This window comes from Myotis yumanensis, unplaced genomic scaffold (genome assembly GCF_028538775.1).
Source record: "Myotis yumanensis isolate MYYU_CA2020_CCGP unplaced genomic scaffold, mMyoYum1.0.hap1 SCAF_10, whole genome shotgun sequence".
Lineage (NCBI taxonomy): Eukaryota > Metazoa > Chordata > Mammalia > Chiroptera > Vespertilionidae > Myotis > Myotis yumanensis.
In genome coordinates, this window is record NW_027223761.1 from 76,502,075 (window position 1) to 76,515,642 (window position 13,568).

At 47.9% G+C, this 13,568-nt stretch overlaps 1 protein-coding gene across 6 annotated transcripts in view; it reads right to left on the bottom strand.

The window, feature by feature from the left end:
• NCAM1 (neural cell adhesion molecule 1) overlaps window positions 1-13,568 on the bottom strand; it is a 337,712-nt gene that overhangs the window by 27,546 nt on the left and 296,598 nt on the right. For all 6 annotated transcript variants that reach the window (XM_070426026.1, XM_070426025.1, XM_070426028.1 and 3 more), the window contains 2 exons: window positions 13,329-13,499; window positions 12,169-12,300 (listed from right to left, as the gene is read on the bottom strand). In XM_070426026.1, the coding sequence (XP_070282127.1) occupies window positions 12,169-12,300; window positions 13,329-13,499 (303 nt within the window). The remainder of the gene's footprint in view (window positions 1-12,168; window positions 12,301-13,328; window positions 13,500-13,568) is intronic.

The window sequence follows — 13,568 nt, forward strand, 5'->3', positions numbered from 1 at the left end:
TCTCACCTCCCTTCTAATTCAGTGCTGCTGGGCCCAGTGAACACTGTGGATGGGAACCCCAGGGGACATAACTAGATCCTCCAGCACATGCTAAGTGCACCCTAGGCAATTGGATTTCAGCAGCTGTGGGGTGTACAGCCCACTGCCCGAAAGACTCCCTGCTCGCTTACACCCTCCGCATGTAGGTCCAACTAGTGCCCAGAGAAAGGAGGCAATAGCGCCCTGAACTAACAAGCTTCATTTCTCTCCCCCGGAAATGTTATTTGCTCTAATCTCTCTGCCCCCTTAAATTTTATTAATAACGGCCATTTCCTGCTTCTCATCTCAATGACAAGTCCTTTGCCTGTCCCTTTGCCGCTGGCAGGAGAGGATCCGGCTGTGGAATGCTACAGGCTCTCGGCGAATGTTTTCGTACTGGCCACATGTTCCACTGACAGCTGAGACCGCTGCTACAGTGTGTTTCTAAGGCAGCTGCAGGAAACGTCTTCAAACTTTTCTTCCCTTGCTGACTCTGTCTGGGAGAGCTCTCTAACTGACCTGTGGATTAGTTTCTACCTTGTGAACGCTGTGCTTTGTTTCATTCTGAACTATAGCATTGCACAGAAATGGCCAAGCTTGTTCTTCTTTTTTAAAAAAGTACATTTTTATTAATTTCAGAGAGGAAGGGAGAGGGAGAGACAGAAACATCAATGATGAGAGAGAATCATCAATTGGCTGCCTCCTGCATGCTCCCTACAGGGGATCAAGCCTGCAACCTGGGCATGTGCCCTGCCTGGGAATTGAACCGTGACCTCCTGGTTCATAGGTCGAAGCTCAACCACTGAGCCACACTGGCTGCACTGGCCAAGCTTGTTTTTAAAAAAGAAAGTAAAGGGTTTCAACACAATGTCTGCTCACACTAAGATTTCAGGGGGAATGTCCAGGCTTTGTCCCCACACATCAGCCTCTGAGCAGTCACCATGGTCTAAAGGAGCCTGATCCCCCTTGGGGAAATGATGAAACCATAATATTTGGGGTGGGACTTGGAGTTAAGAAAATCTTAGGTTGCCAACATCCCCTGTCCTAAGACTCACAGATTAGGATGCTTTTTAAAGTATGTAAAATATATGATCTGATGTTTCCCTGCTCTGGGGACATTCCTACTTAATGGGGACAATGTAAATATCAAATATTTCCTTTTTGGAAATAAGGACAGCTCTGATCCAAGACCTCTTTCCAGGAGTCCGGATGTAAATGGGACTAAATGGGGACACAGTGGCCATGCTGAGAGAGCCAAAGCCCTCAGAGGTGGTCAGTGTGGAGGGAGTGGGAGAGGGAACGTCACAGGACTCACACACGTGGGGAGCACTCAACGGAATGACAGACCAGGAGCGAAGAGCATGCGAGATGAGCTGTGGATGGGTTTGTTCCTGTGGATGTCGCCCAATCAGTTTTCAGAGAAGTGAGGTCAACCGGGGCCCTCGCATGCATGGGCACACTGGGCGTTACTGGGGTTAGTTTCGCTTTTGTGATCAGTGCAGCCTGTATGTGTCTCAGGTTGGGATTTGAAGAAAATTTTCCGTGAGAAGAGAGCAGAATGCACATGACTCCCGGGCCAAGGTTCTGAAATCGTTGTTCGCTTTCGCCGGGAAAGCTGTGAGCAGGGGCTGCCTTTCTCTGTAATCGTGAAATATTTTCACAAAGTCGTGACAGTTGCAATATTAACGAATTATTTTGTCACTGCTCTGTACTTAATTAGCCTACAATTTTATCTCCTTTGCTGTAATGACCAATCACGTGCTTCTTGGTCACATGGAGCTCTCCTGTCATGGTCACACCAAGTGACTTTGGCTTTGACTTGTCCCCCCTGCCCGGGAGAGGGTCGCTCTTGACTAATGACACCTCAGTGATCACAGCAAACTGCTCTAGTTCAAAATTCTTAAGTCTCTCATCTCAGAAAGTCCTCAATTTGCATGAATTTCATGAAGCACTCTCATTGGTTTTAAGCGAATACAACCTTTGCAACTATAGGGTTTCACTGTTGTGAACAAATACATTTTCACAATTTCATGTAAATATAACTCATTTTAGAGTAACTGTGGTGTTTAGAACTACTGGATAAAGTTAAACAACAATGTCATAAAGCTAATTTACAAAACTGTTTTCTGGGAAATAATGTTTGCGAACTCTCTGGTAAAAATTCAAGTTTGCAAACTGTGCTGTGGCGAAGTGGCCTTACTGTAGATAGCAGTTTGCATGGCCAAATCCTTAAAGTAAAACATTAAACCTAAGGCTGTCTTGGTATCAAATTGTCATGTGAAGGCTGCAAAGAATGATGAGTTCTGCCTGTGAATTGAAACAAGAGGAACTCTCCCAAATGGCCTTACTTAGGAAATCTGAGACGGGAAGCAATGAGCGGGCCCTGGGTGCCAGGCCGTGGTCCCAGATTTATTTCACTTATCAGAACAAAGAGTTTTACCTTCTGTTCACCAGCGTGGACGACATCATCAGCACCATGCAAGCCACATGACAAAGTCACATGATACGCACGCACATGATTGGTTGAAAGGAAAGTGGAGAAGGTCACATGGAAAATACAAAAAAATTAAAAACTGATGTAAACAATGGGCAGGGAGAAAAATCAACAACAAAATCACAGACTAAATAAAAGGAGAAATCAAATTAAATTAGCAGCATATATAGGAAACATTGGGAGGACGGTAAAACCGCCCAGAAATGGAGAATAATAAATCATAAAGAGCATTTGGTTAACACCAATAAGCATTAGATACAGCTGCAACACTGCATATTAATAACACATCAAGGAGCATGTAAAGTGGCTTTAAAACGGGGAGGTATTTCTGTCAGGACCCGGCTGGCAGAGTCAATCCGGAAACTGCTGAAGGAAGAGAAAACGCAAGTCATTATCACAGGTTCCAGAAACATCTCAGCGTCCTTGGGGAACAAGGGCAGGGAAACAGAACATGGGTCGTGAAGGAAAAGTCCCCTGATGCTTAAGGCGTAGACTGAGCTCTGTGAGGACAGGCCGGCACATCACGTCAAGAGAAGTCGTTTCATTTCCTTTGGTGCAGAGGAGGGGGCCTGGGCATCTTTCCTCACTTCCCTACTCATGTGCCCCAGTTATCCCAGGGGCCCCGACACATGTAAAGGAAGAGGTCGGTGTAGAAAGAAAATAGGTGTCCTTCTGGTGGTTGAGGCAATGGCTCTGTCAACAGTGAACAGAAACGAAACCCCTAACCCAAGAAGCTGAGAGTTTGATGTTAAACAAATGCTCAGCCTTTGTAGAGACAGTTAACTCTTTAGAACTGTGGCTGCACTGATGAGACACGTTTTGACTTTTACAAGGAAAAAAATCGTTTTCTTGTTTGGATTTATCCCCATTCCTTTTCGTTCTATGTTGTGTTTACACTCCAATTTGTTGCTTACATGTGACATGAATGACCTTGTTTTGTTAGAAGGCATTTTGGGTTTCCAACCTCAACTTCCATAGGCTGAGGGGGATTTTGGCTATTGCCAATTGAAGCTGGGAGAGAAGAAAGGCCACGACGGGAGGTGAAGATATCACTCTGCCCAACTACTTAAGGATATTTTGAGAGAAATGTTTTAACCAAGGTACGTGCTCCCTTGCTACTGTGAGCTGATAGCGTGCAAGCTTCTTACCCTCCGACACACACAGGTTCTGCACATGCCCACCACTGGTGTCCTGTAGGGATTCTTACAACTGAGAAGTTTATCCTTTGATTTTATTTAGGACACCTTCATTCATTCATAATTGTGACTAGATCAAAACACACACACACACACACACACACACACACACACACACGGGACATTCTTTCATTTCAGCCTCATTGACGGACTGATGATTGGGAGATTTTGTGTGCTTCTAGCTGCTGTGCTGTTAGTTCCACTGCCATTCAGCTGTGCAGCATTTTGCCTTCCTGTTGAGCAATGCATTCATGCTACATACAGGCTGCTGCCCAATTGTGACTGTCTTTCCTTTATCTCGGTATCCACTGGGACCTACAATTTGGGTCAATAGTCAAGTGGTTTAAAATAAAAAACTCAAACTTTCTTCTTTTTGGATGACACTATGAAACATTTTATCTGTGGGCAGAAATGCCTGATATTTAATAATTAAGCACATGTCAGGGGAGAAACACCTAATTCTTCCTTAAGGAAAAATATGGATCCAAGGTTGTATTTTACTTCCAGAGAAGATGGACTTATGTTGAGGCACCTTAAATATGACAGCACTTGTGCAAATGTGTAAGGCGGCCTTCTCCCCTGCGCCCGGCACACGCACTGCACACAGGAGAAGGGATGGGGGCATCGTTGTTAGAAGAACAAAGGTCCTGTTAGTTGCATTCCTCTTCCAAATGCAAAAACCCATCATCTGAATTAAACCCATGTGAGCACAGTTCATTTTCACCCACTCTGCTCTGCTGGTGAAATGAAACCTCAAAAGCGTCAGGAATTAAAATTCACTGCAGCACACACATGAAGAGAACACCAAGAAAACAGGCCCTTAGCTATGCTCTGCAGTAGGAAAAACACCATTTCATGCAACGCAGAACCAGGACAACCTTTTCTTCTCCATTCAATTTTGTGTGGAAAGCCTGGCCCGGGAGTGGGAGCGGTATTGTGCACACCTGCTTTCTTCTGCTTTCTGTGGCCTGACCCCAGCCCTGCTCACAGGTGCATGCCACTTTTCGGTGCACTCAGACATGTTGTAAAATCTAAAACTCTCACACAGCTGAGGGCCCACACTGCCACACTGTAAACACACACACACACACACACACACACACACACACACACACATCTATAGTTGATCTGTCAGGGGATTTAAGGCCTAACCACAGTGTAATTCATTCGAGTTTTAAAACAATTAGCTTGGAGCAAGTTATGGCTGTGATGAAGTGCAATGTTTTCCACAACGGAAAAGATGATATGGTCTGGCCCCGACTCTATCATCAGGAGATGAATTCCAGAACTTTCATCTGGATGCTCAATACACAAACTTGAGCAAGCCCGGTTATGCGTTTTGGGGCCATGCTTTTTCTTGCACTGGGAGCGCCCTTCCTTCCCATGTGCTCTGTGGACACAGCTCCCCCACTGGGCCAGACATGGGAGACAGGCTGTCAGGACTCAGCCAGTCTTCCTTCTTGGCTTCACCCTCTGCCTTTCTCCAAATAGCCACTTTCTCCTACTCCTTCCCTCGTTTTCTTTTAGCTACTGCTATATGAGCGTGTGGCGTGTGTGTGTGTGTGTGTGTGTGTGCGCGCATCAGTGGGGAGGGACAATGAAAGCTGGGAAGAGATGCTGTTCTTTTGTCTCGTCAGGGTTACTCTAATCCTTTTCTAATTTTGACTTGAGGATAAATTTTGAAAAGTCTCCTCATGCACAGGTAGTCTTTACATAATCACCCCTGCTCCTTGGGTGGTGCCGGGTCTGCTCTCGTGGCCAAGCACACAGCATGCTTAGAAAACCACACTGGTGAGGAGCGGCCATGCATTCTCAACTGTTGCTTTAATACAAGGGAAAACCATGAGCAGCGCTGTGACCCAGAAGTCAGATCCGCAACAAGCAGCAATCTGGCCAAGGGCAGCTCAGCTCCGTACTCACTAGATGATTCTGTGGTTGTAAGGGCAGGAAGAGGCCAGGTTGCTATGGAAACAGGAATGACAGAAAAGGCTCAGAAAGGTGAAGGAGGAAATGGACATAAATTCATAAGTGTGTCTATATATTGAAGGCATTATGATTAAGAAAAGACAGGGATGGTGAAGGAGATATTCTCTCACTGTTTTCTTCCCTGATTTATCAATGTGAATATACTTTAAGAAGATTATCAGAGATTTTGCTGACAAATCACTCTGACACATTGAGAAATAATATAACCCTCATTTACTCTTACCATGAATTACAGCTATTATGTGCTGAGCCCTGTGTTTTTCATACTTGATCTTTAATTCTCACAAATACCTACAAGGTAGGTAAATCTGTCCTCCATTTGAGTGGTGAGAAATCTGAGGTTTGGGGAGGCTGAGCGACTCATTAAGATTATGGAGCTGTGCACAGAGGTGGCAGAGCTGGGATTTGAACCAGGCTGTTTCCAGCTCCCAAGCGGGACTCCTGCTGCTGCGGTACACAGCTTGGAACGGCCCAAATGGGGTGGTCGGCCTGCTCCTGACTCAATCAGGTGCAAAAAGAGGCTTCTGAGCATGGGGCGGGGTCCCCTCCTGTGGCTGTGCCCGAAATGCAGGGACTTCTGACGTACTAAGGAGAACTCAGCCAGCCAGCGGCACACCCCTGCCTGCACCCTGTCTGCTGCCTTGGGCATGGGTTGGCATGACACTCTGGGACTCACTCAGCAGCTGTCTCGCTTTGCTCATTCCCCCCAGAAAGAGGTTCAAAACTGTAAACAGGGGAGGCCCGTAGCTCCTTCTACTGTGGAGGATGCAGGGGACACAGCGACAGGGCCACCAATAAGTAAGATGTACGAGCGAGGCTCAGTCAGATGATAAAGGCTGGGACTGACCAGGTGACATCATTGTCAGGCTTAGTGGCACTGCTCCTGGGCGGGCAAGCACAGCTTGTGAACACTATGATGTTTTGTGGGAGGGGGTCTGGGAAGAGCAAGTAGCCCTCCTGGTTTATAGAGGAGAGAAAACGAGGCCCGCTGTGGAGGTGAATAATGTGCCTACGGCCTAGCACATGTGCAAGGAGACACTGCTTATTTTCCCACAAATATTTAAGAGAAGTGTATGCACTTATGAAAAAAGCAAAAGGTCTAGGCTTTGCTTTCTAATTTCAGTGTCTGAATCCAACTGTGCCAATTAAAATGAAAGCGAAAACACAACACCCCCGAGGCATTTCTTAAGAGCCTGCAGATAGAGTTTTCTGGGCAAATTCCTTTGGCCTCTCTGAATATCAGCTCGGGGTCCAGCTCATTAAGCAGCCAGCACTGGGCCGGGCTGCAGCAGCCTCAGGAGCCTGCCCGCAGCATATTTGGTCCAGAACCACACCCCTCACTTGCCTCCCCTCGGGGAGTGCTGCCGCCCAGGAATCGGGGAGGCCCTGTGCCTATTTCTCTTCTCGTTTTCTTCTCTACAACCCGGCACTGCTTTCCGCCAACAGAGTTGAGTTATCACCTGGTGAAGGTGATAACACTAGGCAGACCCACTGTGGCTGGTGGCAAGCAACCTGCAGAGAGATGGATGAAGAAAATGATACTCACTATCCGGCTGAGACAATGGGACAGGAGTGGAAGAGCTAGCAGGAGCCGCTGAGAAAAGAAAAATGAAGGTGAAAAAAAAGAAATAAAAGATCATCAAGGCGTACAGATGCTGCATGAAAAAAACGGGAGAGCCAACCCAGGGACGTCAGTACAAGAAGCTGCAGTGAGTTAAAATGGGCAAGAAGAACACGGTGCTCGAGAACAGGTGGCTGGAGGACCAGCAGAGAGCAGGGCCATAGACCTGTGTGCCTGCCACGCCTGCAGCTCAGGTAAGGAACTGGGCCAGGAACAGCTGTGGAGGCCTGCGACCCTGCGGAAAACACACGGCCGACTCAGCCGGGGCAGCTGTCCCCAGGGGAGTGGAGAGACAGGGGGAAAGGGAAAAGAGAAGGCCGGCTTTTTATTTTAGATGTCTCTATGTGTGTTTGTATATAGATATTTATTTATGCTGACACATGTAATTGTAGCAAAACCTCTATGTCTCTCCCTAATATCAATGTCTGAATAAAGTGAAAATGACGGTCCTACTTATTAATGTTTACTACCGATCGAGGTTCATGATTGTTTGGCATCTGGATGAGAAAAACCTCTGCTGCCCTCCAAAAAAAAAATCCCTACAGAATGTGATTCTCTGAATGCTGCTTTGTGTATGGAGAACAATGCAAATAATACTGTTATTCTCGCTAAACAAGTAACTCTAACCAATGTTAGCATGGAAAACGGGCAGAGATGGTGCATCCAAAACATTTGGACAGCTCTTCAGTTTTCCACTGGCAAATCTCCCCACCCAGATCACAAAACAAAGTCCCTCTGAGAGCTGGATGAAAATTAGGAAAAACGTCACCGTGTCCTCAACATTGCCTTGGTCTTCCTTTCACCTTCCAGATGTGGGGACCTCATTAAACCATGCAAGTACAATGTCACTGGGGTCAGAGCAAGGTAGGCTACTAACTCATCATGATTTGATGGTCTGGTTAATTCAGGTAAAAGTGTATCTCTTTCTCTTTTATTTTTTTGGCTCGAGTTGTTTGCATAACTGTCTATATTATTGTGGCAAAGGGACTGAGTTGTATGTGCTTTAATCACAATATATTACAGTGCATTTAACTTACACTTGCAATGTGTCATCTAGGGGCAAAATGTGAAAACAAAAATCTCAAGATGCCTCTTAAAAAGTAGAGACGCATTCATATATAATCTTTATGCCCTGAAAGAGATCATTTACTTTGCTTCATGGTACAGAAGCAATTAAGAGGTAATATTCAGACAATGAAATTCTGAAGGTGAAGCTCAAGAATGAGGAATAGATTCATAACAAATTGTGACATCATCTCTTCAGGGCCTCAGCTGCTCTTATAGGATAGGACCGCCCCCCCCCCCCCACCCCCCGCCAAGGCAATCAGAAGTCGTCAGCTGTTCACCTGAGAGTGTCTTAACAGTGTGAAGACATTGGTCCTAAAAATACATGTGACAGAGGTGCTTTCCTAGGTTGGAGTTCCATCTGTTTGTTTAAAGCCATAGCTTCCTCATAACCTTTACACACACATTTATGAACTTCATATAAGAACCTCCAAACAGGTGAGCCAAGCTTTCTAATCCAGCAGCTCAGAAGCAGGAGTCCTTGAGGTATTTGTGCTCTCTGGCTGGTTCCATCTGCTCATCCTTGCTTTGACATATTCATGCCTCTGAATGTGGAGAAGTCTGTTATGGAACCGAGAAAGCAACCCTAGTATTGAGACATCTCAACGAACTTCAAGTGATGAGGTAATGTGAAATGCACTGGCCCTCGTCTAGCTCTCCCATCCAGGGCTGGCAGCGATGGCTCTCTGTCCGGTGTGCTAGCTCCATTGATCCTGTACCTTCTCTCCCTTGGGGTGAGGATGCACCCAGCACCCAACTCGGGGGCTGTGTGTAGTTCTCCTTGTCTAAAAGAAGTTTGCCTTTTAGTTTTTAAACTGTAATTTTATTAAATGATTGAGAAAACTAACTGTTCATGCCACTAGCAATGCCTGCTACTGCATTACTCATGATGTACTTGGAATGGAGAGCTGACCCTACCATTTCCTACAGGGCCTCCTGGGATCTTGGTTAATTACCTATTTTCATATATCAGGCAACAAATAACAAGGTCTGGAGGTCTCCTTTAAAAAAAAATCAAACACTGACTTTCAAAGCAGCATCTGCTATGGGAATTCTCACCTTTACAAGGGCTGAGCTGGCAATGAATGAAAACCACTTATAGTCTTTGAAGTTCAAGGCCAGTGACTCCAATTCAGTTCTCAGAACCTAGTTACTGGTGAGAAACTCAAAGGGGCCTCCCCACAGCCTCCCTCCCAGCAAGGTAACTAAGCCCACACGGAGTACTGATAACCCACATCAGGCTAAGGACGGTGTCAGGACCCGGACAGTGTCACACCCAGAGTGGTGCCTGCCTTCCGCAAGCAGCTGCCAGCCCAGAGCAGACAGCCTTCAGTCCCACCTCACAGCTCCACCCCTTCCTATCTCCTGCCAGAACTGGTTCATTCAGAGCCACCGCTGCTGAGATAGTTAATTTAACACTTGCTGAAGATCTCAGAATGCCTACACCAAGCTACTTAGTTTCTGCTGTTGCTGCAAAATTTCTGAATTCATCTTTAAAAGATAAGCTTCCCTGAGTGTCTTTCAGGAATGAGGAGCTTTTTATGAAGAGAGTGTTCAGCTCTCTGAATACCTTTCTTCTAAGTCTCTTTGGGTACTACTTCCCCCCACTATTCTGAGTGCAGCCTAGGAAGGGGCCAGGCCGCAGGGCCAATGGGGAGGTTATGGCTCTACCCTGTCACACACAGAGCAAGGCCCGTGGAGGGGGGTTGGGGCGCCACCCTCTATCACCCACAGAGCAGGGCCGATCAGGGGGTTGGGGCACCGCCACTGTCATACTCAGGGCAGGGCCGATGGAGAGGTTATGGCTCTACCCTGTCACACACAGAGAAGGGCCCGTGTGTGTGTGTGTGTGGGGGGGGGGGGGGGGGGGGTTGGGGCGGGCATCTGTACAGGCAGGGAGATCGCATCACAGCTCTACTCCCAGAACGGCGGGCCAGCTTCCTGCCACCCTTGCTCCCTGAATTCGCAGTAGCAGCTTACACAATTAGGGTCCTTCCCAGGGAGAATCACCCCTCTCTACATGGGTGGCAGTAGAGTTACTAAGTAGCTGGTTAGTTTTCCCAAACATAGAAATGGCAGTTTGCAAGTACCTCCTGCTTTAGTAAAGAACAGGGTTGACTGAGCTGGGGTCTCATTCCCGGCAGCCCCCTGCAGGACATGCCATGGATTGGAATCCAACCTCATGCTATGCCCTGACAGACAGAACGAGGTGCCCTCCAGCTGCCTCCCTGACAGACAGAACGAGGGCAGGAGAGCTCGATTCTTCTATCTCCTAAAAGCAAATGTGGAAATCCTTTCAAATTCTTTTTCCTGTGAAGGGATTTTGAATAGAGGCCTGGTGATGATGTGGTCACTTTTATGGCATCCTGGCTAAAGATGAGGTGGGGCTATAGTGTGTTATTAAGAGATCACCTGCAGATGCCCACTACGCTTGGCTTGGCAAACATCACTGCTGCCACAGCGTAAATGTCACACACAGAAATTAATATATAAACCAGCTTCAAAAGACACAAAAGCTTCATGCTCTAAAACAGGAGGATGGTTAGCTTCTGGGAGTAACCGATGGACATTAACCGGCACACAGCTAGGCTACGGTCAGTGTGGTTAGGGCCCGGACAGCAGCATCTACTTCAGCCCCTAGGGGACAGAAGAGACTGGAACTAGATTAATAACTAGGACAGAGATGCTAATGCCATGGGAACAAGTAGCAAGGTATGAAGAGGCACTTACGTGGAACAGGGGTATCTGCATTTCCCATGGATGGAACACAGATGGAAAGAAAAGACAAGAGATAGACCCAAGGGGGGGGGGGGGTGTGGAAACAGATGTAAAAGAAATGAATTGGATCGCAGAACACAGGGCACTGGAAACTCAAATTATCAAATTATTTCACATCCAGAAAGAAGCAATTCCTGTGGGAGGAAGATAAGACAGGCTTTCTACTTTTGGAAGAGTAAGGGGATCTCTTTCCAGGACCCAGCTTCAAAGAGAAGGAAGCAAGGATCCCCGTCTGCTTTATAATTCCAGGAGTCAGCAGCCTGGGCCTCTGGGACCACTTGTGGAGTCTTTTCTCCACGGGGTCTCCTGCTCCTCCCAGGGCGGGCCTGTGGAGGGCTACCTAGAGCAGGGCTCGCCCCAGAGCTGGCTGTCCTGGGGGACCAGCGAAAGGAGGGCAGGCAGAGTGAGGGAAAGTGGGGATGACAGAGGGAAACAGAAATGCATCCCTGAATGGAACCGGGAAGAAGCGACTGGAAGTTTGAGAGGGAGGGAGACCCTGAGGTGCATTCCTGGTGTGGGAAGGGAGGGGGAGCCAAAAGTCAAAGGCCTCCGCATCCTTTTCCCTTTGCTTTGCTGGGATTATGCCTCCGCTTCTCCTCCATCCCCAGCACCCCCTGCTTTTCTCTACGTTAATATCTCTGATGCATCAACAGTCCCACAGCTCATTATGGGAACTGTCACTGTCATTACCCTCGTCCTTCAATCACAGGTGCTGAGGGCCTTTGTGACCTGTGTCAAAAAGCAAATCCCCAACCCCCCACTGCACACGCCCTCTAACAACCCTGGCTGTCAGTCTATGACAATGTCACCAAGACCCCGAGAAAGAGGATAAAGGGACTGGGTGTCAGTCATCGCTGAGGGCCTGAGAGCGGGGAGGTGGGGCCACCTCCAGCAGAGGCATCTGAAAGACAAAAGGCTGTCATCTGAACAATGGGTGGCCAGCTCAGGGTCCCCCAAGGCCCCCAGAAGAAGGGGAGCGGGGGAGAGGCAGGGCAGCCGGCTCTACTTACGGACTGGCTGCGTCTTGAACTCGGAGGCTGCGCTGATCTCGCCCAGACCCTTGCCGTTGAGGGCTGCCAGTCGCACTGTGTACGTCGTCTCAGGCTTCAGGCCCATGATGGTGACGATGCCCTCCATGCTGGCTGTTGTGAGAACATGGAAAGGATCACAAATTATAAAAAGCCTATCAGGGAAATGGTGCAGCCGCTGTAGGAAACACTATGGTGGGTCGTCAAAAAATTAAACTCAGAATTATCACTGGATCCAGCAATTCTACTTCTAGGACTACACACAGAAGGATTGAAGCAGAGTCCTGGACAGATATCTACACACCCACGCTCACAGCATTGCTCACAGGAGCCAAAAGGTGGGGGCACCCAGGTGTTCCCAGACACATGAATGGAAAAATAAAATGTGGTGCACACGTAGGATGGAACATTATTCAGCTTTAAAGAGGAGGAAAATTCTGACACGTACTACATAAATGAACCCCAAGGACATGATGCTACGTGAAATGAGCCAGACACAAAAGGACAAATACTGTATGATTCCACTTATACGAAGTATCTAGGAGAGTCAACTACAGAGAGACAGAAAGGGGAGCAGTGGCTGCCAGGAGCTGGGCAGGAGGGGAGGGGAGTTAGTGTTTCATGGGTACAGAGTTTGGGATGATCAAGCTCTGGAGATGGACCCTGGCGATGGTTGCACAACAACGAGACTGGACTTAATGCCACTGAACTGTACCCTTAAAATGGTTAAAATGGTACATTTTGTGTTGTATACGTTTTACTACAATAACACATAACTACATGCGGAGCAGGGTGGACTGGCCTCGCCAGGTTGTCACACCGAAGCAGGGCTTCTGCGTGGCAGGTGGTTGGGATGGCCCCTCCGTCCTGCAGGGTCACAGGAACCAGGTTCTGAAGTGCCAGGGTACAGAGGCCAACAAGTCTACGTGAGACGTGACCGTGCCCTAATTCGATGTTGCAGCATAGGGACATGAATGGATGGCAGGTGACAGGTCCTGGCCACCCCCGGTAGGTGAGAGTGGTGTGCTACCCTACCCTATGGGCAGTCAGGGTGTCTGGATCTGGTGAAGGCAGGGGTAAATGTGTGCCCAGCACCAAGGGACTCCTCATTCTGAAGGAAACAAAGACGTTTCCAGACTCACCTTCCTTGGCATCGTACCACTTGGAGTGCCACATTTCCTCGCCCACTGCTTTCCACTCAGCCTTGTATTTGAGGATGGGCACCCCACCTGTGGCCTCTGGCTCATCAAACTGCACCTGTGCTGTGCTCGAATATGGCTCCACCTGGTCGATGGATGGTGAGGATGGGGTGTCTGTGGGGAGAACACAGGTGAAGGCCCAAGTGAGCTTCAGGCTGGACACAATTCGCAATCACGTCTTTG